Here is a 27,783-nt window from a genome sequence, read left to right as displayed (position 1 = left end):
GGTTACCCTGGGAGATAGGAGCCAACAGGTCTCAATATCAAATGACAACAATTATTTTCTCTGACAAAACATTAAAAGGAAAACCAGGGGCCCCAAATAGGATCACTTAGGCCAAGTCCCCAGACTGGAGCTTAGTATCTGACTGTAGTTTGAACCTTAGTGTGGTCTTAACCAGTCAGCCAGGAGTTTTGTGGACCAGCAATAAGTCTGCCACATAAGTCCTCTCCATCCCCCACAAGATGATGTAATCTGCAAAAGATTCCGGGCTCTTCCACTAGGGGAAAGTGACTGCTTGGAATAATCCTTTTGCTAATAACCCACTTGCTCCTCTCTCCTTTTTACCTTTTTTTCCCTTAAGTTTTATTTAAGTAATCTCTATACCCAATGTGGGGCTCAAATTCACAATCCCAAGATCGAGAGTCACAAGCTCTCTCAACTGAGCCAGCCAGGTACCCCAAAACCGTACATTTTGTACAACTCCTGGGAGCTCCCCTCTACTGGCTAAGTAAGATGCTGCCCAATTTAGGAATGATTTAATACAGCCAATTAGATCCTCAAGTCTACTCAGTTTTTTTTTTTTGTTTGTTTGTTTTTGTTTTTTTTTAACAGAATTGGCTGGCAGTGGTGGGATCTGAAGCAAATATCTATTGGCATTTAGGAACAATGAGAAACACAGGTATGGCACCCTGCATATGCTATGAGTTCACTGTCTTTCTTGCCATATGGGGGCCTTTGGTATATCAGTTTCAGCTCTGCTTTTTGCGTTCAAGCTACCCATCTAATTGGTGTTCCACTCCAGGCTTGATGACTCAGTCTAGACTAACAAAGGAGGCTCTACTGGAGCACCAATCCTCAGCCCTTGGTTCAGTCTATAATTCAATGTTGGAATCCTTCCCCTAATCCTTCTCCTAAATCCTTATTGGGGTTTACTGGTTTAGTCCTTTCCTCATTTCTAGTCCACAGTCTGCTTGAGTCCAGTTTAGGAAGTGCTGGTGGTATGCATGGCCTCTTGGACAGTCTGTAGCGACATATTTTGGTTACTGCTAGTGTGTTGAGGTTCATGTTTATTTTATTTGTCTTTTATGTAAAGGCCTTTAACTTTTCACAAGCAAAATAAAACATTTCATTGTTTTGACTCCCCTAAGTTTAAAGGATTTATACCAAGATGCTTTTCTGATTTAGGATTCACTCCTTTTGGCAGATCCCTATTTCCCTGTTTAGTGATAAAAATAAATGAGGCTATGGTCATGAACTTCTCCTTAATTCTTAAATTATTACAAAATCTGCTGCTAAAAAATTAGCAGCCCACCAAAGATCCTTAGATTCTGTAGCCAAAGTTGTCCTTGATAAGAGACTAGCTTGATTATATTTCAGCTGAGCAAAGTGGTGTCTATGCTCTGGTAACCACCTGCTGTGCCTCGACCAACACTTATGGGGAAGCTGAAACTCAGTTATAGAAGATCAAAGAACAAGTTGCTTGGCTTAAAAAGATGATTCCCTCCAGAGTCTCTGACTTGTTTGGATTTTGACTGGTCCCTATGGATCTTCCTCCCCTTTCTATCTGCAGGATCTGTAACCCCTCTCTTTAGCTCAGGATGTCATGTAAGCCTCACGTTGCCTGTCTTTGGATTTTCATGTCTTTGGATTCCCTATGTGCATATGAAACCAAATTTGAATTTCTCTCATTAATGCTTCATGTCAATTTGATTCTGCATCCAGCCAGAAGAACCTTGAAGGGCGGACATTCATCCTTCCTGACAGCTGGCATAAAGAGCAGGATGTTTTAAACTCACTGGATACCACTCTCCCCCAGCATTGCTGCAGCAGAGAGATCCTTGGGAAATCTGACATATAGCCAGCAGAAGGTAAGATTTCTTATCACCTCTGTCTCCTGGAATCTCTATGAAGTCTGAGTCAAGAGCAATAGTGGTGAGAACACTTTTTCTAAATGAAAATGAGCAGGAGAAACTATTTGTGGAACTAGTTCCTTAGGCTTAGTGACTCTTGGTAAATTTGGTAGACTCCTTGTTTACGGATCCATTTCATCCCAGGAACTTTGTTTTCCTGTGTCTTTTATGTCATTTGTCATAGGTGAGGTAAAAGCTGTTGCTAAGGGACATCTTGGAAGCCAAAGCCACCAAACTGGTGGGGATGGGTTTAGCACTTAAAAGCCAGTAGAGTGCTTGCCACCTAGCTGAGAGACTCCACTGCTAGGATAAGTTGGTCATGGATGCTTAGATTGACACAAGTCACTTGCCAACTTCCAGAAAGCTTCTGTGCAACAAAGAACACTATAAAACACACAATCCACCGCATAAGCCTCCCAGATATTAGTGTAGCTCCAAAAAACCCAAGGCTTAGCTACAATAAAAACTGGATGGTTTTTTTCCTTTTGTCTTATTCTATGTCCTAAGAGCTTGGCTTTGTAATCACTGAGAATATTCTTTTTGGTCTCCGCTATCCAGAGGGTGTACCTTGATGGCCACTTGAATTGGCGGGTTCTCAGTCTGTCTAGCTATGCCAGCTAGCAGAGTTTCTTGTGAGAGGTCCCAGGCCATGGGGACATTTGTTCACTGTTACTGCTGGAAAGTCCCATTCCTAGGTGGCACCTGCCTGGTGTCACAAATTAGTGGGTTTGTGACGGGAGGAGTCTCAAATTTTTGTGGGAGATCAGAGATGGTTTTCATTGCATTATCCTTACTACCTGTGCAATGAAGGCCTTTACTTCCTTAGATTAATTTTGGATCACGGGGGCTACATTATCTCCACTTTTCTCTGAATGCTTTTGGCTAAGCCATTTAGTTACTTCTAACAGATGTGAGTTACTACTGATGGATCTCATTTATCAATGCCTAGACAGTGGATCCTTTAAATTGGCTATATTTAAAAAATACCTATTTAAATGTAGCTCTCAATTGTATTAGTATAATGGCTAGCCTTAGGGACTCCCCTGACAAAATGAAGAGAAATCACACTTCAGACAAAAATCAATGTCCATATCCAACATAAATGCCCCTTCTTAAAATCCAGTCTCATCTGACTATTTTCACATCCATTTCCCTATAGGATTAACAGAGATCTCTGGCCTAATCTCTAGGTTAAAAGTATATAGGTTGCTCATATAAATGCTGAAAGCTAGAAAAGGAATGTTAACAAAAGCACCCAACACTGGTAGTAAGTGTCTTTGCTTCTCTCTTCCAGGGCTCTGAAATCAGGCTCTGCCAGTTTTAGGCATTTCTATGCAACGTCCTTTAGAAGTAGATCCTAGACCACCTGTCACAAAAGAAATTGTGTTCCCTGGACAGCAGAAAATCTTTTAAACTATAGAGCTCTTTCACCTCTACTTTCAGAAGATCCTGCCATATTTAGAGAAGAATTAAAAAGATTAATGGCTATTCGCAGCCCCTCTATGGAGAGGAACAATGACCACAATTTTTCCTAGCTCCTCCTACAAATGGTTTGCAAAGGGCCAATACTCAGGGGCTAATAGAAAAGCCAGGGTTGAACTATACACCCAGAAAAAAGGGTTTTGTTAAAGTGCTTCACAAAGATTTTACAAAAGCATAAAGTTTCTGATTCCAATTTTAGTTAAAATTCTGATATAAAGCAAATTTAGTTCAAAAAACAGACCAATCCCCTGACATTCAGGACACAATCCAATTTTATGGAAATTAGTAACAACTGTCTTTGTTTTACAGATCTCTGAAAAAGTAGAACTGTAACTCAAGAAACAAAGCCCACCAATGCCTCTTAGAATGTCTATAGCTTTCTAAGATTACAATATCGAACTAAACTGTCCTGCACTTAAGAAAAAATGCCAAATCTTAAATAGCAATCTGAAACTCTGAAGGAAAAAACTTGTTTTGCATTCTTTCACTGTCCCTTGAAATTCTTAGGTCTTTAAAATGTAAACACAACCCACAACTGCCTGTGACTGAAAATTAAAAACGCCAACTTCTAAAAGGGCTTTTGTGGCAGACTCTAGCACCTCTGGTAACAAACTGGTACATTCTATCTCCACCTTAGAGAAAACTTGGATGATCTCTTCAAACCTCTGGAATGTAAATTTCCTACCCCTATCAGGAGAAGAGAGCCATTGTTTGAAATACCAAGGTCAGGGAGAAATTTTTCAATGGGGTGGGGTCTTTGGAAATCAGGGCTTTAATTAATGTCCTCTAGATAGGTGTGAGTTAAAACAAAAGCTATAAAGAAAAGGTGCAAACAAAAGTCTTATATTTGTCTATATATGCTATAAATGTGAGATTTTTTTCTATCTCTGGGTGGTAATACCAAAATTTGTAAAAGAGCTCTATTTTAGTGGTTTGAAGACAAGTGCTTGTTAAGGACTGGGTGTTCTAAAACTCAGAAAGCTAGAAACTAATCCACATGTTTTCAAAGTTCATGTGATTACTTAGTATTGTTGGTTAAAGACATATCTATTATGCATGTGTTTAGAGTTAAATATGTTCATGTTACCTTTTTTGCAAAACTTAACAGAAAGTAAGTTTAGGACAGTGGTTGACTTTATAAAGAAGTTTTGTGGGTAGTCTGAACATAATTCTTAAGAACAAGTAAATAAACATAAAAAAGGTTTGTATGTAAACTTTTAAATTTCTTCCAAAATCTTTGGCAACCTGAAACTTTAATGTTTTGCTAAGTTAAAATAACGAATTAAGATAAACTCATTCAATTATCTACTTCTTTCTTATTATAGAAAGACTAAAGATAAATTTGGATGTTGGAAAATGTTTTGTGATTTGCTATGAAGGACATGTTTCTAGACATTACAGTTTACAACTGCTTATAACATAGTTTTCACTAGAAATTAATTTCTAAGAGTTAAGGGGAAAACTGTATGTAGGGAAAAGTCAGAGTATGAGGAATAAGAACTGTGTCCTTAAACTGCAGTATGCAACTGATGTTGGCCTTCTCTGACTTGAAGTCTCAAGTGACCAAGGAGAAATCAAACAGGCAGAAGCAGAAAACGAGTTAAAACAGAGGCATGCAAGCAATATTTTCTAACAATCAGATGTGAGAGAAACTTCAATTTTAAGGACTGTAACAGATTATACTTTGCAGATACAAAAGGGAGAGGGTATATGTCCTTGTATGCAGTTCTGAGCAGTTCTTTGCAATACGAAAGACGGTCTCCCAGGCTATGGTCCTTGGTGAGACAAAAAAAGCATTTACTAACCTACTTTGAGGTTGGTTTTCTTTCAGCTGACAAAAACATAGCTTTGCTGAATGAAAAGATAATTTTGTCCTAAAGTGAGGGCAGTTAAAGAGGGAAAACTTATGACAAAATCTGAATGTAAAAAATAAAGCTGGATAAGGTTTATGGAACAGTAATTTTAGAAAAGAATTTTACGTGTGATCAGTACTGGCTAAGATTAGGATGAATTTAAGTAAGCAAATAATTTTCTTGAACTATTGGTCTGCTCTTAGTAAGAAACTGTAAACAAAGCTTTTCTTTACCTTTAAAGTCATCTGCCAAGAAAACAAGGATTCTGTGTTTGGTTATCTTTGAAGACTTAAGAAAACTTAGTCAATATTAAAAGAGCTAAATTTTGCTAACAACAACGTAACCACTTCTCTTTGATTTTGAAATCTTTTATTGTCACTTGGGCTAAATAATTACATGCTATTTCATAATAATTAAATGTTCAAACCTTTTAAATATTTTTTATGTTTCTGGATCATAATAAAAACTTTAAAAAATTTTGTGAAAAGGTGGTATAGTAAATTGCAGCGGAAGCATTGCAAAGTGACACTAAATCCTCTTAGATTGTTTGTATAGACATGTTAGTAAAATTAGTGAAACTCCTAAAAATCTGGTATCTTCATATGTTATCTTGAAGTGTTGTATATTATAGACAAAACAATTTCCTTATCAACTGCATTGTAATGAAGTCTAATCAGATCTATAACCATGGTCATCTTTAAGTTACTCTTTTACTCTGATGGTAATGCAGATGTCCTCAGTGAGACTCACATAAAGAATCTGAGTACAAAAGTTTCCAATAATCTTAAAATCATAAATCCGAACCAGGTAAGAATTTCTGAACTAATAAACAAAAAAAATCAGATTCAAGCAGAATAAGAATAAATTGGTCTGAATGAACTAAGAATTATTTTTATGACTTTGAAACACTGCTGACTTTTTAAAATGTTTTGTTTTTTCAGACTGAAGGAAACTTTTCTTAATCTAATTGATTTACAGCAATTTGGAACATTCATCTCCAGCATTCAGAAACCCATTGAGTATTCTCAGAGTCCATTCTCCTTTTAACAGGACACATTGGGTAAATTGGTTATATGATCCAGGCTCTGACTAAATGTCCTATTTTAGACACAGATTTATACGGACTCAGATATGACCAGACAGCTTTAAGGATTTTATGGAGCCTATAAAGCTCCCTTGGAAATATCAGCCTGATAACTATTGCTTATGGAGTTCTCAGCAACTTTACCAGGTAAGAAAAGAAGATCATTTCCTGGCCAGTGCAGGAACCTAGAGAAAAGAATTCACCCAAATCTATAGGTACTGCAGGTGAAGTCTAATGGCAACTGACAATTTAATCTGGAGATTTCTTATGAATAGTTCCAGCAAAGCAGGTTTAAAGAGCCTATATGGTCAACTGCTATTCTTGCTACACTTAAGTAAATTAATCAGGCCATGTTCTTTTAAAACCAAACTTACTTTGCAAACAAATTAGTGTCAATTTGGCTATCTTTGGTAGAAATGGTGATTACAGAAAGAAAAACACATCTGTGTATTAGATTTTAATACTACTCATCAAAAACTGGACTGGATCCAGATTACCTCTAGTTTCCTCCAATGACTAGCTACAACTCTCTAAACTCATATTTTCAGTTTTTCTCCTACCCTTCTGACTAGGAATCATTTGAGAACTAAAACTGCACTCTTCCCTGAAGCCCTGCAAAGCAAATAAAAACAACTTGAGGTAACCTTCAGAAAGGTCACACTACCTCCCATCTAGACCCTCTACATCCCTGTTGTTCTAGGAGCCACTCACAAAAGCAGAGATATGTGGACTCTAAACCAGGAAAATCTGTCAGACTGTCACTTTTAACTCCTACTCCAGCTGAGGATATGTTCAGCTGGACATCTAGAAGTCAGGACTGGCCACCCTCAGAACTCAGAAACTTTGATCCAATCCTTAACCATTATTTCCTTTTGTTCTGATAGAAACAGAACACCTGATTGATTATTTAATTAAATCACAGGCTCACTTTAAGAATATACCTGCATCATGGCCTCCTGAAGTGAGATTATAACTGAGCTGATCTATTGACAGTACTAAAAGACTGATTCAACAAGATGGAACAATCTACCAGGGCTCAACTTTATGTGTGTGAAACTTCAGGGATGTCTCAGAGGAAACTTCAAGTGCCAAGGGCAGGCACTAAGATGGGCCACTTTGTCCATGCCCATTACTTTCAGTTAAAAGCAGTCAAAAACCAGTAGATTTAGGAAAAACTCCTTACCTCCCCACCAAATGCCTATGTTTACAATTATAGAAAGGACAGCCTATACCCTGAGAGAGCTACTGAGATTCCTTTTTACCTAAGATGCTTATTTGTGTAACAGCAACCTTTATTTTCCAAACATCTCCTCTCACCTTCCTGCTAATGGCTGTCCTTCCCTTTATATCCTCAGAACCCCTACTCCCCCTATTCTTACCTCAGGATGTCATATAAGCCTCACATTGCCTGAATGTCTTTGGAATTTCATGTCTGTTTTCTCCTGTTAATCTGTCTCATGTCAATCTTAGTCCAGCTAGAAGGACATTCTTCCTCCCCAGTAATACCAGAAAAAAGAACAACAACATAATGGTAACGGAGAGCAGCACTAATGTCTCAAATTTTGATCACATTTTTCAGTTAAGCTGAGACTGAGCAAAGGGGGAACTGTTAAACTACAGGCCCCAAATGGTGTCACTTAGGTCAAACCAGGGCTTAACACCTACATTAACTGTACTTTCAAACTTTCCCAGAAATGTAGTTTTAACTGAATAATGGGGGATCTTCTGATGAGTGAATGGGCCCTCTACACAGAAGGTAATTTGTGTAAGACCCCTTGTTTTTATCCTCAGGGGAAAGGGAGCGTGCCTGGAACAATCCTTTTCTTTTGCTAGTAATTTTCTTGCCCCACCTTTCTTCCTATAAAAACCTTCCATTTTGTACAATGCATCGGGCTTCCATACCCTCTAGTTGCTAGATAAGAGGCAGCCCAAATAATTTAAAAAAGTGAATTAGATCTTCAGATTTACTCCACTGATTTTTGTTTTTTAACAAGAGAGCAAATTGCCTTACCTGCAAGGTAGCGAATTGTTTCAAGCTTGTTAGACTCCATCAGTGTTTTCAAAGAAGCAATTTCAGTGTCAATCTTATTACTGGTCTCAGAAATAATACTTCTGGTTTTGGTATCCTGCAGAAAGTAAGAATGAGACAAATTTTGTCCCTGTGAATTATGGACACAAACATTTATATTAGAAACCCTTACTTATGAGCTAACTTTGTATTGCAAAAGTCTTAACTGGGGAAACAGTAAAAGCACAGTGATAGAAAAAACATACGAACTTAGTTACAAACTGACAAAAAGAATAGACTACTTTTGATATTTAACCATGTTAAATACCCTAAGGGGTAGGTAGAAAGATAAGATGGCATATGGAGATTAGAAATTAGCTCTCAGAGAGAATCTGATTTCCTTGTTTATTTCTTTTATCTGGCCAAGAAAAGACCAGAATAGAATAATTGGAAAGACAAATGAGGCCTTCCCTTCTATTTAATTATAATTAAGAAAGAGTGATGCTCGTCGAGGCACATGTGTGGCACAGTCAGTTAAACTGCCACTCTTGGTTTTGGCTCAGGTTGTGATCTCAGGGTCAGGGTCATGAAACTGAGCGCTGCCTGTGGCTCTGAGCTCAGCACAGAGTCTGCTTAAGACATTCTCCTGCCTCTCTCTGGGTTGTGCACTTTCTAAAATCTTAAAAACAACAAAAAAAGAGTGATGTCTCTTCTGGTGGAATGTAGAACTTATAGGCTGACTCAAAAAGCTGGGTTTTACTTAAGCCATAGAGATTAAACAAGGATCGCAATTTAGGAGAAGGTAAACAGTTGTAGAATATGGAGTTTAGAATCCAGGGTCACATTCTGGCTCCAACACTTAGTAGCTAGGTAACTTTAATCTCCCTGTGCCTCATTTTCCAAACTAGCAAAATGGGAATAAAGGGGGCCTTTAGAGGCTAAGGAGAACAGAAGTAAAGCAAGCAAAACAGTATTTAATACATAATAAGCATTCAATAGATAGTTACTGTTAGCCTCTGCCTTCATTTACAATGCTAGTTGTGAATCCTTGTCTTTCAAAAAATAGATCTTTTGTTTACAGAAATAATTTAGTTATAAAATATGTTACCAGGAAGGCTAGATTCTGACAGAGATCACAGTTCAGGTACAACACATATAAGCAGTTATACATGAGAATGGATAAAAGACATTTTTACATACTAGTTTACCTTGCTGGTAAATTCTGTGGTTGCTTCCATCAGTTTCTTTTCTTGATCTGTAAACTAAAGGATATGATGAATCAGGAGGTTAAAAAAAAAGGCTAGAGGAATTAAGTTACCAAGAAGGCACATTTAGAAGCACATTACCATATCAGTTACTCTGCTCCTTTCTAGGTTGATGTCCAGTTTATTGTCTGCTCTGATTTGACTGGTTTCATTCTTTAAAGAAAATGAAAATATTAAGAAATCTCATAATGTTTGTTCTGAAATTAGTAAAATATTCTGAAGTGCTTAAGTACTTACAATCAGTTGTTGCTTAACTTGTTCCAATTCAGTTTTCATTTTCTAGATATAAAGAAAATCACATGCAATTGCCATTACATCAAACATCTACAGCATAATTTATTCAACAAATCTGAAACCCTGCAATAGCAAAAACTGGACGATATCTATACATTTCTAATCAAGGATTAAGTATAACTACACAAAAGAAAATATTTCATCATATTCAAAAAATTCTTATGAACAGTCAAAAAAAGTATTCTTACTTTACCTTTAAATCATGACTGATATTCTAAATTTAAAAATATTTAAGCTAGTAAACAAAATTCCAACTGAAGTATAAAGTTTTAACTGACAAAAGTTAGCACAGAATCATGTAAAATGGAAAATGTCCCATTAAATTCCAAGAACATTATATTGAGCTGTTTGAGAAATTTTACATAATAAAGAGCTCAAAGATTTTCCCTTCCATATAACTTGTATACGTGTAAGGTACAACCCTTAATCTTTGTTCAAGAAACTGATTTATACATAGAAACTTAGTTACAGTTAAACATGTAATATACTTTGATCTATGACCACATAAAATCATTATTTGGTCCTACTCCTCACCAAGTGGAATACATGTGAAATCAGTTATTTTATTAGTAATGACCCAAAACCTGTATCACCTGATTCTCTGCTCTCAGATTTGCAAATTCACTTTTTTCTAGGATGACCATGTCTTTCCTGATGGAGTCCAAATGAGACATTAGTTGTTGTACTGTTATTTCCTGGAAAGCAAAATTAAAAATAACAGTGATAATGAATGTCATCACCTTACACAGAATTGTATTGATGAAACTTAGAAGAATCCGTTGTTATGCTACAAGGTATAATGTTGCTTGGCTAACTAAGCAAAACCAAACCATATGAAAACTGTACCAAAATGAAAAGTTCTAGTCCAAGGTTGCCACATAGGAAGACCCTGAACTCCGCTCCTGAACTCAGCTCCTCCAACAAATTACACCTATTTCCTCCTGAAGAACAATAAAGGGCTAACCAAATAGCTTCTGCACAGCAAAAGATAAATCATATACAAAAAGGCAAGAGAGAGACAGAAACATAGTCATGAAGGAACCCCCAAACCTGACACTGAGAACCACAGTGGAGGGGATAATACTGAAGGACTATGAGCAGATCTGTCTGCCCTGGGCTACAGAAAAAACAATGAGGTTTCAAAGGGTAACTAGAATATAAAAGATCCTGCCCCAGAACTCTGCCAAGCAGTGTAGGGGCTTGTGAGGGGCTGGTGAGCATCACGGTCTTCCCTGTCCACCCTGAGAGCACACATACAAGTTCATCTGGGCACTACAGCCAGCTTACTACTTCAGCAGCACCAGGCCCCTGACCCAAACCAACACAGTGTCCGTGAAAGTGGCCCCAGTGGAGACCACAGCAGAACACCCATGGTCAGTGTTCCCAACAGCTGACTCACAAAGGTGACACAAGCGCAAAGCACCCCAGAATAATCCAGACCCCCACCACTTCACCTCCAGATAACTTGCCAGGACACCCCCGGTTCAGAGCATCCCAGGCCCTTCCAAATTAGCTCACACCCAACCAGGGTGCCACCTGCATGAAAGGTCTTGGGAAGCCCTGGCCCATGCTCAGTAAAACTCAAGTTGTCCTGCCCAGGGCACTAGCTCCATGGAGAGCCCCAAGCTGCCCAGAATGAAACCTCTTCAGCTTCAACTGTCTTACCAGGCAGGCAAAAACCCTGGGAATGTCTCCAGATAATACCTACTATAGCACCAGCTGTCTGGCCAGGGGGCACTCTATGTGGAGAGGTGTGAGACTGTCCTGGCCTGTACGTGCTTTGGTTCTGTACATCCCACCCAAGTGGCCCAAGTCCATGACATCCACACATTCAGAAAGCCAGCTAAAGTCACCAGGCACACATTCTCCACAGGCAATGACTACACAGTGTCATTCTACTTTGGAAAAGCAGTTGTTGCATATAATTCACAGAAAAAAAGTAAAGCAAGAGGAGGAGACAAAGGAGTCTACTTCAAACAAAACCAAAACCTTGGAAACAGGACTAAATAGAATGGAAATAAGAAATATGCCTGATAAATAGTTCAAAATTATGGACATAAAGATGCTCACTGGATTGGACAATGGAGTTGATAAACTTACTGAGAACTTGAACAAAGAGAAAATTTAACAAGAACGCATCAGAGTTGAAGAACACAATATCTGAAATGAAAGATGAACTAAAGGGAATCAACAGATAAGAGGATAGAAAAGAACAGATTAATGATATGGAAAAGAGGGCAACAGTAAAAAAAAAAAAAAGAAAAGAAAGGTTAAGGGATCTCCTGGACAACATCAAGTGAAAAAACATTTGCATTATAGGGGTCCGAGAAGAAGAAAGGGAAGGGTGTAGGCAGATAAGTTATTTGAAGAAATGACAGATGAAAACCTTCCTTACCCGGGGAAGGAGACAGACCTCTAGGTCCAAGAAGTGTAGAGAAGCACTAAAGATGAGCCCAACGAAGTCCACACCACAAATAGTAATTAAAATGTCAAAGATAAAGGGGAGAGGTTTAAAAACCAGAAAGAGAGAAGCAGTGAGTTACATAGAAAGGAAATCTCAGACTATCAGCTGATTTCCCTGCAGAAACTATACAGGCCAGAAGGGGACAATATGATATATTCAAAGTGCTTAAAGTTGTAAAAATCTACAACCTGAATACTCCACATCATTCAAAACTAATGAATTTTCCAGAAAAACAAAGTTTTAAAAAGTTCATCACCTGTAGAGGCCTTATAAAAAAAATATAAATGGCGATTCACAGACCTATACCCCTGGGGCTAATAATACATTATATGTTTATAAAAAAATAAAAAATTAAAAAAAATACAAATGATTTCTTTGAGGAGAAAAGAAGAGGCCATAATTAGAAGAAAATTATGAAATGAAAACTTCCATGGGTTAAAGGTAGTAAACACTTAAAAAGTATGCTTGAAGATTAAAAGATAGAAATAGTAAAGCCCATTATATTTAAAAATCAGTTAAGCGTGGGGTGGCTGGGTGGCTCAGTGGGTTAAAGCCTCTGCCTTTGGCTCAGGTCATGATCCCAGGGTCCTGGGATCGAGCCCAGCACTGGGCTCTCTGCTCAGCAGGGAGCCTGCTTCCTCCTCTCTCTGTGCCTGCTTCTTTGCCTACTTGTGATCTGTGTCTGTCAAATAAATAAATAAAATATTTTAAAAAACAAAAACAGTTAAGCGGACTCACAAACTAAAAAGATATAAAATATGACAACATATACATAAAGTATGGAAGCAGGAGATAAAAAATGAAGTTTCTTTTAGAATGTGTTTGAACTTAAGTAACCATCAACTTAATACAGACTGCTAAACACTTAGGATGTCATATATGAACCTTATGGCAACCACAAACCTAAAACCTGTAAGAGATACACAAAAAATAAAAAAGAGAAAGAAAGCTAAGCAAAACACTAAAGAAAGTCATCAATCACAAGGACTGAGAGTAAGAGACCAAGAAAGAAATGGAGAAGAAATACAAAAGCATCAAAATGGCAAAAAGAATATATATATCAAATAATTAAATGAAATGGTCTAAGAGTTTCAATCAAAAGACACAGGGTCGCCAAACTGTGGAAAGAACCAAGATGCCCTTCAATGGACAAATGGATAAGGAAGATGTGGTCCATATACACTATGGAGTATTATGCTTCCATCAGAAAGGATGAATACCCAACATTTGTAGCAACATGGACGGGACTGGAAGAGATTATGCTGAGTGAAATAAGTCAAGCAGAGTCAATTATCATATGGTTTCACTTATTTGTGGAGCATAACAAATAGCATGGAGGACAAGGGGAGTTAGAGAGAAGGGAGTTGAGGGAAATTGGAAGGGGAGGTGAACATGAGAGACTATGGACTCTGAAAAACAATCTGAGGGTCTTGAAGGGGCAAGGGGTGGGAGGTTGGGGGAACCAGGTGGTGGGTATTAAGAGAGGGCACGGATTGCATGGAGCACTGGGTGTGGTGCAAAAACAAAGAATACTGGGGGCGCCTGGGTGGCTCAGTGGGTTAAGCCGCTGCCTTTGGCTCAGGTCATGATCTCGGGGTCCTGGGATCGAGCCCCGCATCGGACTCTCTGCTCAGCAGGGAGCCTGCTTCCTCCTCTCTCTCTGCCTGCCTCTCTGCCTACTTGTGATCTCTCTCTGTCAAATAAATAAATAAAATCTTTAAAAAAACAAAGAAGGGGGAGGAGTCAAGATGGCGGAGAAGTAGCAAGCTGAGACTGCTTCAGCTAGCCGGAGATCAGCTAGATAGCTTATCTAAAGATTGCAAACACCTGAAAATCCATCGGCAGATCGAAGAGAAGAAGAACAGCAATTCTGGAAACAGAAAAACAACCACTTTCTGAAAGGTAGGACCGGCGGAGAAGTGAATCCAAAGCGACGGGAAGATAGACCCCGGGGGGAGGGGCCAGCTCCCGGCAAGCGGCGGAGCAACCGCGCACAAAATCAGGACTTTTAAAAGTCTGTTCCGCTGAGGGACATCGCTCCAGAGGCTAAACCGGGGCGAAGCCCACGCGGGGTCAGCGTGGCCTCAGGTCCCGCAGGGTCACAGAAGGATCGGGGTGTCTGAGTGTCGCAGAGCTTGCGGGTATTGGAACGGGAAAGCCGGCTACAGAGACAGAGCCGACAGTAAGCTCGCAGCTCGGTGTTACCTTGAACCGGTCGCAGGCTCGGTGAGCTCGGAGCGCGGCCGGAGGTCAGGCAGACGGGAGTAACTGGGCGCTGTTCTCTGAGGGCGCACTGAGGAGTGGGGCCCTGGGCTCTCGGCTCCTCCGGGCCGGAGACCAGGAGGCCGCCATTTGTATTCCCGTCCTCTGGAACTCTACGGAAAGCACTCAGGGAACAAAAGCTCCTGAAAGCAAACCCGAGCGGATTACTCACCCCGGCCCCGGGTAAGGGCGATGTAATTCCGCCTGGGGCAAAGACACTTGAGAATCACTACAACAGGCCCCTCCCCCAGAAGATCAACAAGAAATCCAGCCGAGACCAAGTTCACCTACCAAGGAGTGCGGTTTCAATACCAAGGAGAGCAGCAGAATTCCAGAGGAGGAGAAAGCCAAGCACGGAACTCATGGCTTTTTTCCTGTGATTTTTTTTAGTCTTGCAGTTAATTTAATTTTTCCTTTTTCATTTTTTTTTTTTTTTCTCGCCTTCGGGTAAAATTTTTTTTTTTTTTTAACTGTTACCTTTTTCTTTTTTAACGATTTTTTATTAGTTTATCTAATATATATATATATTTTTTTACATTTTTCTTAGGTGTTTTCTTTTTTAAAAAAATTCTTTTCTTTTCTTTTCTTTTTTTTTTTTTTTTTTCTTTTTTCTTTCTTCCTTTTTGAACCTCTTTTTATCCCCTTTCTCCCCACTCACGATTTTGGATCTCTTCTAATTTGGCTAAAGCATATTTTCCTGGGGTTGTTGTCACCCTTTTAGTATTTTACTTGCCCCTTCATTTACTCTTATCTGGACAAAATGACAAGACGTAAAAATTCACCACAAAAAAAAGAACAAGAGGCAGTACCGAAGGCTAGGGACCTAATCAATACAGACATCGGTAATATGTCAGATCTAGAGTTCAGAATGACAATTCTCAAGGTTCTAGCCGGGCTCGAAAAAGGCATGGAAGATATTAGAGAAACCCTCTCGAGAGATATAAAAGCCCTTTCTGGAGAAATAAAAGAACTAAAATCTAACCAAGTTGAAATCAAAAAAGCTATTAATGAGGTGCAATCAAAAATGGAGGCTCTCACTGCTAGGATAAATGAGGCAGAAGAAAGAATTAGTGATATAGAAGACCAAATGACAGAGAATAAAGAAGCTGATCAAAAGAGGGACAAACAGCTACTGGACCACGAGGGGAGAATTCGAGAAATAAGTGACACCATAAGACGAAACAACATTAGAATAATTGGGATTCCAGAAGAAGAAGAAAGTGAGAGGGGAGCAGAAGGTATACTGGAGAGAATTATTGGGGAGAATTTCCCCAATATGGCAAAGGGAACGAGCATCAAAATTCAGGAGGTTCAGAGAATGCCCCTCAAAATCAATAAGAATAGGCCCACACCCCGTCACCTAATAGTAAAATTTACAAGTCTCAATGACAAAGAGAAAATCCTGAAAGCAGCCCGGGAAAAGAAGTCTGTAACATACAATGGTAAAAATATTAGATTGGCAGCTGACTTATCCACAGAGACCTGGCAGGCCAGAAAGAGCTGGCATGATATTTTCAGAGCACTAAATGAGAAAAACATGCAGCCAAGAATACTATATCCAGCTAGGCTATCATTGAAAATAGAAGGAGAGATTAAAAGCTTCCAGGACAAACAACAACTGAAAGAATTTGCAAATACCAAACCAGCTCTACAGGAAATATTGAAAGGGGTCCTCTAAGCAAAGAGAGAGCCTACAAGTGGTAGATCAGAAAGGAACAGAGACCATATACAGTAACAGTCACCTTACAGGCAATACAATGGCACTAAATTCATATCTCTCAATAGTTACCCTGAATGTGAATGGGCTAAATGCCCCTGTCAAAAGACACAGGGTATCAGAATGGATAAAAAAACAAAACCCATCTATATGTTGCCTCCAAGAAACACATTTTAAGCCCGAAGACACCTCCAGATTTAAAGTGAGGGGGTGGAAAAGAATTTACCATGCTAATGGACATCAGAAGAAAGCAGGAGTGGCAATCCTTATATCAGATCAATTAGATTTTAAGCCAAAGACTGTAATAAGAGATGAGGAAGGACACTATATCATACTCAAAGGGTCTGTCCAACAAGAAGATTTAACAATTTTAAATATCTATGCCCCCAACGTGGGAGCAGCCAACTATATAAACCAATTAATAACAAAATCAAAGAAACACATCAACAACAATACAATAATAGTAGGGGACTTTAACACTCCCCTCACTGAAATGGACAGGTCATCCAAGCAAAAGATCAGCAAGGAAATAAAGGCCTTAAATGACACACTGGACCAGATGGACATCACAGATATATTCAGAATATTTCATCCCAAAGCAACAGAATACACATTCTTCTCTAGTGCACATGGAACATTCTCCAGAATAGATCACATCCTCGGTCCTAAATCAGGACTCAACCGGTATCAAAAGATTGGGATCATTCCCTGCATATTTTCAGACCACAATGCTCTAAAGCTAGAACTCAACCACAAAAGGAAGTTTGGAAAGAACCCAAATACATGGAGACTAAACAGCATCCTTCTAAAGAATGAATGGGTCAACCGGGAAATTAAAGAAGAATTGAAAAAAATCATGGAAACAAATGATAATGAAAATACAACGGTTCAAAATCTGTGGGACACAACAAAGGCAGTCCTGAGAGGAAAATATATAGCGGTACAAGCCTTTCTCAAGAAACAAGAAAGGTCTCAGGTACACAACCTAACCCTACACCTAAAGGAGCTGGAGAAAGAACAAGAAAGAAACCCTAAGCCCAGCAGGAGAAGAGAAATCATAAAGATCAGAGCAGAAATCAATGAAATAGAAACCAAAAAAACAATAGAACAAATCAACGAAACTAGGAGCTGGTTCTTTGAAAGAATTAATAAAATTGATAAACCCCTGGCCCGACTTATCAAAAACAAAAGAGAAAGGACCCAAATAAATAAAATCATGAATGAAAGAGGAGAGATCACAACTAACACCAAGGAAATACAAACTATTATAAGAACATACTATGAGCAACTCTACGGCAATAAATTTGACAATCTGGAAGAAATGGATGCATTCCTAGAAACATATAAACTACCACAACTGAGCCAGGAAGAAATAGAAAGCCTGAACAGACCCATAACCAGTAAGGAGATAGATACAGTCATTAAAAATCTCCAAACAAACAAAAGCCCAGGGCCAGACAGCTTCCCGGGGGAATTCTACCAAACATTTAAAGAAGAACTAACTCCTATTCTCCTGAAACTGTTCCAAAAAATAGAAATGGAAGGAAAACTTCCAAACTCATTTTATGAGGCCAGCATCACCTTGATCCCAAAACCAGACAAGGATCCCACCAAAAAAGAGAGCTATAGACCGATATCCTTGATGAACACAGATGCGAAAATACTCAACAAAATACTAGCCAATAGGATTCAACAGTACATTAAAAGGATTATTCACCACGACCAAGTGGGATTTATTCCAGGGCTGCAAGGTTGGTTCAACATCCGCAAATCAGTCAATGTGATACAACACATCAATAAAAGTAAGAACAAGAACCATATGATACTCTCAATAGATGCTGAAAAAGCATTTGACAAAGTACAACATCCCTTCCTGATCAAAACTCTTCAAAGTGTAGGGATAGAGGGCACATACCTCAATATCATCAAAGCCATCTATGAAAAACCCACCGCAAATATCATTCTCAATGGAGAAAAACTGAAAGCTTTTCCTCTAAGGTCAGGAACACGGCAGGGATGTCCATTATCACCACTGCTATTCAACATCGTACTAGAGGTCTAGCCTCAGCAATCAGACAACAAAAGGAAATTAAAGGCATCCAAATCGGCAAAGAAGAAGTCAAATTATCACTCTTCGCAGATGATATGATACTATATGTGGAAAACCCAAAAGACTCCACTCCAAAACTGCTAGAACTTATACAGGAATTCAGTAAAGTGTCAGGATATAAAATCAATGCACAGAAATCAGTTGCATTTCTCTACACCAACAGCAAGACAGAAGAAAGAGATATTAAGGAGTCAATCCCATTTACAATTGCATCCAAAACCATAAGATACCTAGGAATAAACCTAACCAAAGAGACACAGAATCTATACTCAGAAAACTATAAAGTACTCATGAAAGAAATTGAGGAAGACACAAAGTAATGGAAAAATGTTCCATGCTCCTGGATTGGAAGAATAAATATTGTGAAAATGTCTATGCTACCTAAAGCAATCTACACATTTAATGCAATTCCTATCAAAGTACCATCCATCTTTTTCAAAGAAATGGAACAAATAATTCTAAAATTTATATGGAACCAGAAAAGACCTCGAATAGCCAAAGGGATATTGAAAAAGAAAGCCAACGTTGGTGGCATCACAATTCCGGACTTCAAGCTCTATTACAAAGCTGTCATCATCAAGACAGCATGGTACTGGCACAAAAACAGACACATAGATCAATGGAACAGAATAGAGAGCCCAGAAATAGACCCTCAACTCTACGGTCAACTAATCTTCGACAAAGCAGGAAAGAATGTCCAATGGAAAAAAGACAGCCTTTTCAATAAATGGTGCTGGGAAAATTGGACAGCCACATGCAGAAAAATGAAATTGGACCATTTCCTTACACCACACACAAAAACAGACTCAAAATGGATGAAGGACCTCAATGTACGAAAGGAATCCATCAAAATCCTTGAGGAGAACACGGGCAGCAACCTCTTCGACCTCTGCCGCAGCAACATCTTCCTAGGAACAACGCAAAAGGCAAGGGAAGCAAGGGAAAAAATGAACTACTGGGATTTCATCAAGATCAAAAGCTTTTGCACAGCAAAGGAAACAGTTAACAAAATCAAAAGACAACTGACAGAATGGGAGAAGATATTTGCAAACGACATATCAGATAAAGGACTAGTGTCCAGAATCTATAAAGAACTTAGCAAACTCAACACCCAAAGAACAAATAATCCAATCAAGAAATGGGCAGAAGACATGAACAGACATTTCTGCAAAGAAGACATCCAGATGGCGAACAGACACATGAAAAAGTGCTCCATATCACTCGGCATCAGGGAAATACAAATCAAAACCACAATGAGATATCACCTCACACCAGTCAGAATGGCTAAAATCAACAAGTCAGGAAATGACAGATGCTGGCGAGGATGCGGAGAAAGGGGAACCCTCCTACACTGTTGGTGGGAATGCAAGCTGGTGCAGCCACTCTGGAAAACAGCATGGAGGTTCCTCAAAATGTTGAAAATAGAACTGCCCTATGACCCAGCAATTGCACTATTGGGTATTTACCCTAAAGATACAAATGTAGTGATCCAAAGGGACACATGCACCCGAATGTTTATAGCAGCAATGTCCACAATAGCCAAACTATGGAAAGAACCTAGATGTCCATCAACAGATGAATGGATCAAGAAGATGTGGTATATATACACAATGGAATACTATGCAGCCATCAAAAGAAATGAAATCTTGCCATTTGCAACAACGTGGATGGAACTAGAGCGTATCATGCTTAGCGAAATAAGTCAAGCAGAGAAAGACAACTATCATATGATCTCCCTGATATGAGGAAGTGGTGATGCAACATGGAGGCTTAAGTGGGTAGAAGAATAAATGAAACAAGATGGGATTGGGAGGGAGACAAACCATAAGTGACTCTTAATCTCACAAAACAAACTGAGGGTTGCCGGGGGGAGGGGGTTGGGGAGAAGGGGGTGGGATTATGGACATTGGGGAGGGTATGTGATTTGGTGAGTGCTGTGAAGTGTGTAAACCTGGTGATTCACAGACCTGGGGATAAAAATATATGTATATAAAAAATATATGTTTATAAAAAATAAAAAAAAAAAAAAAAAAAAAAAAAAACAAAAAAAAAAAACAAAGAATACTGTTACGCTGAGAAGAAAAAAAAAAGACAGGGTGACAGATTGGATTAAAAAAAATAAGACCTATCTAAGTGCAGTTTATAAGAAACTCACTTCAGTACTAAAGAAACATACAGACTTAAAGTGAAGGGATAGAAAAAGATACTCTATGCAAATTGATGGGGGGGAGCAAACCAGAGTAGCAATAATTAAATCAATAAAAATAGACTTTAGGGCGCCTGGGTGGCTCAGTGGGTTAAGCCGCTGCCTTCGGCTCAGGTCATGATCTCAGGGTCCTGGGATCGAGTCCCGCATCGGGCTCTCTGCTCAGCAGGGAGCCTGCTTCCCTTCCTCTCTCTCTGCCTGCCTCTCTGCCTACTTGTGATCTCGCTCTGTCAAATAAATAAATAAAATCTTAAAAAAAAAAAATAGACTTTAAAATAAAGACTGTAGGGGCACCTGGGTGGCTCAGTGGGTTAAAGCCCCTGCCTTCAGCTCAGGTCATAATCCCAGGGTCCTGGGATAGAGCCTCAAGTCGGCCTTTCTGCTCAGCATGGAGCTTGCTTCCTCCTCTCTCTGCCCGCCTCTCTGCCTACTTGTGATCTCTGTCAAATAAATAAATAAAATCTTAAAAAAAAAAAAAAAAGGACTGTAACAAGAGACAAACAAGGGCATTACATTATAATAAAGGGATCAATCTAACAAGAGGTTATAATAATTATAAATATCTATGTACCCAACACTGGAGCACCTACTAATACATAAAACAAATATTAATAGATGAAGGGAGAAAGTGACAGTAATACAATCCTGGGAGACTTTAATACCCCACTTAGAACAACAGATAGATCATAAAGAATGAAAATAAATAAGGCAACAGTAGTTTTTCAGCCAACATATTAGACCAGAGGGACTTAAAAGATACATACCCCCAAACAACAGATTATCCATTCTTTTTAAGGGAACACATTACATTTTCCAGAACAGATCGCATGTGAGGCCACAAAACAAGTCTCACTAAATTTAATAAGACAATTCACAGTAATCTTTTCCAACCACAACATACGAAAACTAGAAATAAATCATAAGAATAAAAGTGTAAGAAACAAATATATAGAGGTTAACCACATGCTGTGAAACAACCAATGGGTCAATGAAGAAATCAAAGAGAAAATAAAAAAAATACAAGGAGACAAATGAAAATGAAACACAATGGTTTAAAATCCTTGGGGACACAGTGAAAGCAGTTCTAAGAAGGAAATGCATAGTGAAACAAGCCTACCTCAAGAAACACAAAAAATTTCAAATAAATAATCTAACCCTACGTGTAAAGAAACTAGAAAAAGAACAGAATAAACCCCAAATTAGTAGAAGGAAGAAAATAATAAAGATGAGTAGAAATAAATGAAATGGAGACTAAAACCCCCAAAAGAAATAGAATAATGAAACCAAGAGCCAGTTCTTTGAAAAGATAAAAGTGATAAACTTTTAGCCTGACTTATCAAGAAAAAAAGGAGGACACAAAAAAATGAAAGAGGGGCGCCTGGGTGGCTCAGTGGGTTAAGCCGCTGCCTTCGGCTCAGGTCATGATCTCAGGGTCCTGGAATCGAGTCCCACATCGGGCTCTCTGCTCAGCAGGGAGCCTGCTTCCTTCTCTCTCTCTCTGCCTGCCTCTCAGTGTACTTGTAATTTCTCTCTGTCAAATAAATAAATAAAATCTTTAAAAAAAAAAAAATGAAAGAGGGTAAGCAACAACTGACACCACAGAAATACAAAAGATCAGAACAGAATACGTGACCTCCTGGCGCAATGGTAGCGCGTCTGACTCCAGAACAGAATACTACAAAGTTACATGCCAGCAAAATGGCCAACCTACAAGAAATACATAAATTTCTAGAAATACATAAACTGTCAAAACTGAATCACAAAGAAACAGAAAATCTGAAGAGACCCATTATTAGTAACGAAATTGAACTGATGATCAAAAAACCCCAACAAACAAAAGTCCAGGACCAGATAGAGTCACAGGTGAATTCTATCAAACATTTAAGCAAGAGTTTAACACCAGTTCTCCTCAAAATATTCCAAAAAATATTCCAAAAACAAACAAACAAAAAAAAGAGTAAGCTTCCAAATCCATTCTATGAGGCCAGCATTACCCTCATACCAAAACCAGTCAAAAACACTACAAAAAAAGGAAACAGGCCCGTATCAATGATGAACACAGATGCAAAGTTCTCAAAAAATATTGGCAAACTGAATTCAACAATACAGCAGGAAGATCATTTACCACGATTAAGTTTAATTTATTCCTGGGATGCAAGGATGGCTCAGTAGTCACAAACTGGTCAATGTGGTACATCTCATTAATAAGAGGAAGGATAAAAACCACATCATCTTAATAGATGCAAAGAAAGGCATTTGACAAATTATATTATCTACCCACGATAAAAACTCTCAACAAAGTGGGTGTAGAGGGAGCACACCTCAACATAATAAAAGCCATATTTGACAGCTAACGTCATACACAATGGTGAATAATGGAGAGCTTTTCCTCGAAGATCAGGAAAAAATGAAGATGTCCACTCTTACCAGTTCCATTCAACACAGTACTGGAAGCCCTAGCCACAGCTATCAGGCAACAAAAAGAAAAGGCAGAGAAGTGCTGAAGAAGAAGTACAACTGTCACTCTCTGTAGATGAAACTATACAAAGAAAATCCTAAACTACACCCAGAAAATCCTAAGCCCTAAACACCGCCAAAAAACCTCTACTAGGAATAATAAGTGAATTCAGTAGAGTTGCAAGACAGAAAATTATTACCCAGAAATCAGGTGCATTTCTATACACTAGTAACAAAGTGGCAGAGAAATAAACAATTCCATTTACAATTGCACCAAAAAGAATAAAATGCCTAGGACTAAACCAAGGAGTTAATAAATCCAACTGCATCTTTCACAGAACTGGAATAAATAATTGTAAAATTGTACAGAATGACAAAGAACTTCAAATAGCGGTAGCAATTTTGAGAATGAACAAAGCTGGAGGTGTCACAATTCCAGATTTCAAGATATACTATTAAGCTACTGTGATAAAAACAACCTGGTACTGGCACAAAAACAGACACACAGATAACACAAGAGAGTAGAAAGCCCCAAAATAAACCCATCCTTATATGGTAAATTTTTAAAGAAATATTTTAAAGATTTTATTTATTTGACAGAGAGATCTCACAAGTAGGCAGAGAGGCAGGCGGGGGTGTGGGGAGCAGGATTCCCACTGAGCAGAAAGCCTGATGTGGGGTTCGATCCCAGGACCCCAAGATCATGACCCGAGCGGAAGGATGAGGCTTTAACCCGCTGAGCCACCCATGCTTATGTGGTAAATTAATCTATAACAAAGAATGGCCAAAATATACAATGAAGGAAAAAACAATCTGGTTAGGAATTTCTGGACCAGTGTCAATGAGTCTGCCACATGGGCACACTCCATGCCCCAAAGGAAAGATGATGCTCTCTGCCTAAGACTCTCTGCTTTTCCCCTAAGCAACAATTTTTCTTTTGCTAGTAACTTTCTTGCCTTACCCGCCTATAAAAACCTTTCACTTTGTACAACTCCTCAGAGCCACATTGTACTTGCCAAATGAGCTGTTGTCGGATTTATGAATCATTTAATAAAGCTAAGTCGATCTTTAAATCTGCTTGGTTGAGGAGTGCCTAGCTGTCTCAGTTGGTAGAATATGTAACTCCTAATCTTGGGGTCATGAGTTCAAGCCTCACATTGGGCACAGAGCTTACTTTAAAAAATTAAATAAAATAAAATTACTGGTTTGAATTTTTGCTATTTAGCCATTTGGTGGGCAGTGAGGGAAAGCAAAGCAAACTTCTGGCAGCATTCAAGGAGAATGAGAAACAGAGACATGGTACCCACAAACCCTTTGAGTTCAGTGTTTCCTGCTGTTTCTGAGGGCTGTGGTAATTTCCTCTTGTTTTTGACCTCTATGTGCTCTCTCTCTCTCCCTGTTTTGTGTTTTTCCATTCAGCTCCTGACCTAATTGGCTTTCCTTTACAGGGCAGGTCAGCTTGAAATGGCAGATGGTTATGCTGGAGCCCAGTTGAGCCAGCAGAAGGGTCTTCTAGGAGCCAAGGCCTTCAGACAACAATTCCCCGTGTGGAAAACCCCAGCTAGGTTCTATGTGAATTGCTGATGGTATACACAGGGCCTTGTGGCCAGGTCAGAGTACTTCTAGTATGTTCAGGTGCAACGTTTTCTTGTTTTATGTAAATAAAGGCTCTTGCTAGCACGTATCTAGAAGGCCAAAGAGCCACAAAAATTGTTGGACAGAAGTCGAGCATTTAGAGGCTGTTAGACTGTTTGCCACCTCAAGAAGATATCATACAAAAAATAATAGCTTCGGATAATGGCTGACTTTTTCTAAGATTTAATGAAGTTTTTGTAAGTAATTTAAATATAATTAAGAACAAGTAAATAAAAGTTTTAGATAACCTTTTTAAAGAGTCTCCCCAATTCTTTTTGGTAGTGTAAAATCTTAAAGTTTTAAGTTAAATGATGAGTTAAATTCATTAAATATCTAGATCATTTCCAAATACGACAAAATACTAAACCATTAATTATTAAACACTGGATAGAACTAGGGTGTAGAAAAATAATTATAAAAGGTTTATTAAAAAGGAATTAAAAAATATATTTTATTTATTTATTTGACAAAGAGAGAGATCACAAGTAGGCAGAGAAGTAGGCAGAGAGAGAGGAGGAAGCAGGCTCCCTGCTGAGCAGAGAGCCCTATGTAGGGCTTGATCCCAGGACCCTGAGATCATGACCTGATCCGAAGGCAGAGGCTTAAGCCACTGAGCCATCCAGACATCCCAAAAAAGGAATCACTAAAAAGGAATTTTAATGTGTAGTCAAACTGCTTAAGATTAACATAAATTTATTAAAAAAATAACTTTCAATATGAAAAGTTAGCTGGTGCGAGATTGGAATTTAGCTTTCTATTAAAGGGACAACGTTTTCTTGGACTTTTGGTCTTTTTTTTAAGACTGTCAAAGTTCCTTTCTCTTCTAAATCTTAAATTTCTTAATGATCTGTTATCTTACTCATGCGAGTTCTTTAGAATCTTTTTTGACATTTTTGGGGCACCTGAATGGCTCAGTTAAGTATCTGACTCTTGATCTCAGGTCATGATGTCAGGGCTGTGGAATCAGCCCTATGTCCGGCTCTGTGCTCAGCATGGAGTCTGCTTGTAGAGTCTCTTTCCTTCTGCCCCTCTCCCCACGCTTGCATGCTCACTCGCTCTCTCTCCAAAATAAATAATTTTTAAAAATTTTTTTTGATATTTTTGACAAACTTTTCCAAATCAAATTCTAAATGAAGTCTTTTTGACCTGGCATATTCCAAAGGATTTGTTGAACCAATCAGGCTTATTTGACATGCAAATTACATGGAAAGCATTGTCAAATAAATAATATGAAGCCTTCTTTATACTGTATTTGTAAAATTGTGGTACATGTAGACAATGTCCATTCTGCTTCTGCAAAATTGGCACCTCACTGCCAGACTTTTGCGCTCCTAACGTCCTTGTAACATGGTGACAGTGTACTCCTAAATCAGAAAAATTAAAATGGGTAAGCAATGGTTATAAACTGAATAAAGAGTCAGGCATATGGGGAGGCTTAAGACAGAGGCTTGGTTCTTCCTGGCTCCCTGACAAATTCCATCTTCTATTTTTTGCATACCTTCACCCATGGTAGTACATTTAGATGACTCAAATTACAAATAGGTACTGGCGTGAAGACTCGTGGAAAACTACAAGAACTACCAGCAGGGTCTGACCTGTCTGGTCCACAATCACTGGAAAAATTGTTTTTGTTTGTTCTCAGACGCCTCAGATCTCCTTTTGGACCTTCTGAATACCAGCAGCCAGACTTCTGTGGCCACTTAGTATGGGCTATCAATGTTCTTGTTCTTGTATGTGTGTTTTCTGGATGAGTTAAAGCCTTTCCCTGCTGCAAGGCTCATACCCTCAAAGTAAAAACAAAACATAACTTAAAAAAAATGTATTTCTCACTTAGGGTATACTTTCCTCTACCTCCAATGATCAAGGCACTCACTTTGTGGACAGACATCATAGGCGCCTCAGAAAAAACCTTACAAGCTTCTTGGAATTCTTTTAGTATACAACCTTCTGCTGATTCCCTGTTGTCTTATGCTGGTATGACCAAGTTACAGTAAATCTCTCTGTAATGTCTTATGGTCAAGCCTATCATCAGCAGGTTTAAGAAGTCTTCCTGGATCCCAATTCAAAAGAACATGTCAGTCACAGTTTAGAACCTAGTGACAGGTTATCATAACAGGTAACATAAGAGAGGAAGATAGCCTTTGAGTCCTGTGGACAGGGACCAAGTGCTCCTGACTACTGACAATGCTGCAAAACTAAAAGATGCTAGAGACTCTAAATGTAATTTATGAGGAAGATAAGTATCTGACATCCTTTCCTTTACACTGGTATTGGCCAGCAAAAATAACGCCTTCATCTGTATCTCCTAATACAGTTGCTAAAGGGGTGGTAACCTCTTCAGTTTGGGTTAAGAAAAAAAAATCTGTGTCCCTAATTTTTCATAAGTAAAATTACATTTCATTGGTCAATTCCCACTCTTGAATTAAAAAAAGACCTACCACTGGGGAGCCTGGGTGGCTCATCTGGTTAAGCATTTTTTTTTTAATTTTTTAAAAAATGGATTTATTTGCGATTGGGTTATGTACATTGGGGAGGGTATGTGCTATGGTAAGTACTGTGAAGTGTGTAAACCTGACGATTTACAGACCTGTACCCCTGGGGCTAATAATACATTATATGTTAATAAAAGATTTAAAAGATTTAAAAAATGTATTTATTTATTTGTATTTATTTATTTATTTGTTCACTGGTGGCTCCAGTGAACAGAAGTCCAGGATCAGATGGCTTCACAGATGAATTCTACCAAATATGAGAAGGCGAGTTAATACTACTCTTCTCAAACTATTCCAAAAAATAAAAGAGGAAGGAAAACTTCCAAATTCATTCTATGAGGCCAGCACTACCCTGATATTAAAAGTAAAGACACCACAAAGAGAATTATAGGCCAGTATCTCCAATGAACACAGATACAAAAATCTTCAACAAAAATACTAGCAGGGCACCTGGGAGGCTCGGTGGGTTAAAGCCTCTGCCTTCGGCTCGGGTCATGACTCAGAATCGAGCATTGGGCTCTCTGCTCAGCAGGGAGCCTGCTTCCCT

The 27,783-nt window shown here is 38.7% G+C and overlaps 1 protein-coding gene and 1 long non-coding RNA gene across 3 annotated transcripts in view; one reads left to right on the top strand and one right to left on the bottom strand.

The window, feature by feature from the left end:
* The window catches only part of CCDC90B (coiled-coil domain containing 90B), a 44,214-nt gene that overhangs the window by 4,261 nt on the left and 12,170 nt on the right, over positions 1–27,783 (bottom strand). For both annotated transcript variants that reach the window (XM_059187713.1, XM_059187722.1), the window contains exons 4-8: positions 10,487–10,588; positions 9,837–9,878; positions 9,681–9,752; positions 9,543–9,596; positions 8,338–8,452 (exon numbers count right to left, since the gene is read on the bottom strand). In XM_059187713.1, the coding sequence (XP_059043696.1) occupies positions 8,338–8,452; positions 9,543–9,596; positions 9,681–9,752; positions 9,837–9,878; positions 10,487–10,588 (385 nt within the window). The remainder of the gene's footprint in view (positions 1–8,337; positions 8,453–9,542; positions 9,597–9,680; positions 9,753–9,836; positions 9,879–10,486; positions 10,589–27,783) is intronic.
* On the top strand, positions 607–27,600 carry LOC131840159 (uncharacterized). Its single transcript, XR_009357226.1, has 4 exons — positions 607–676; positions 1,720–1,865; positions 6,350–6,473; positions 24,558–27,600. It is a non-coding gene; the product is annotated as an uncharacterized LOC131840159 (long non-coding RNA).

The sequence above is a fragment of the Mustela lutreola genome, chromosome 1 (genome assembly GCF_030435805.1).
Source record: "Mustela lutreola isolate mMusLut2 chromosome 1, mMusLut2.pri, whole genome shotgun sequence".
NCBI lineage: Eukaryota > Metazoa > Chordata > Mammalia > Carnivora > Mustelidae > Mustela > Mustela lutreola.
The sequence above is the reverse complement of the archived record's forward strand: the minus strand, read 5'-3'. Positions and strand labels throughout refer to the sequence as shown.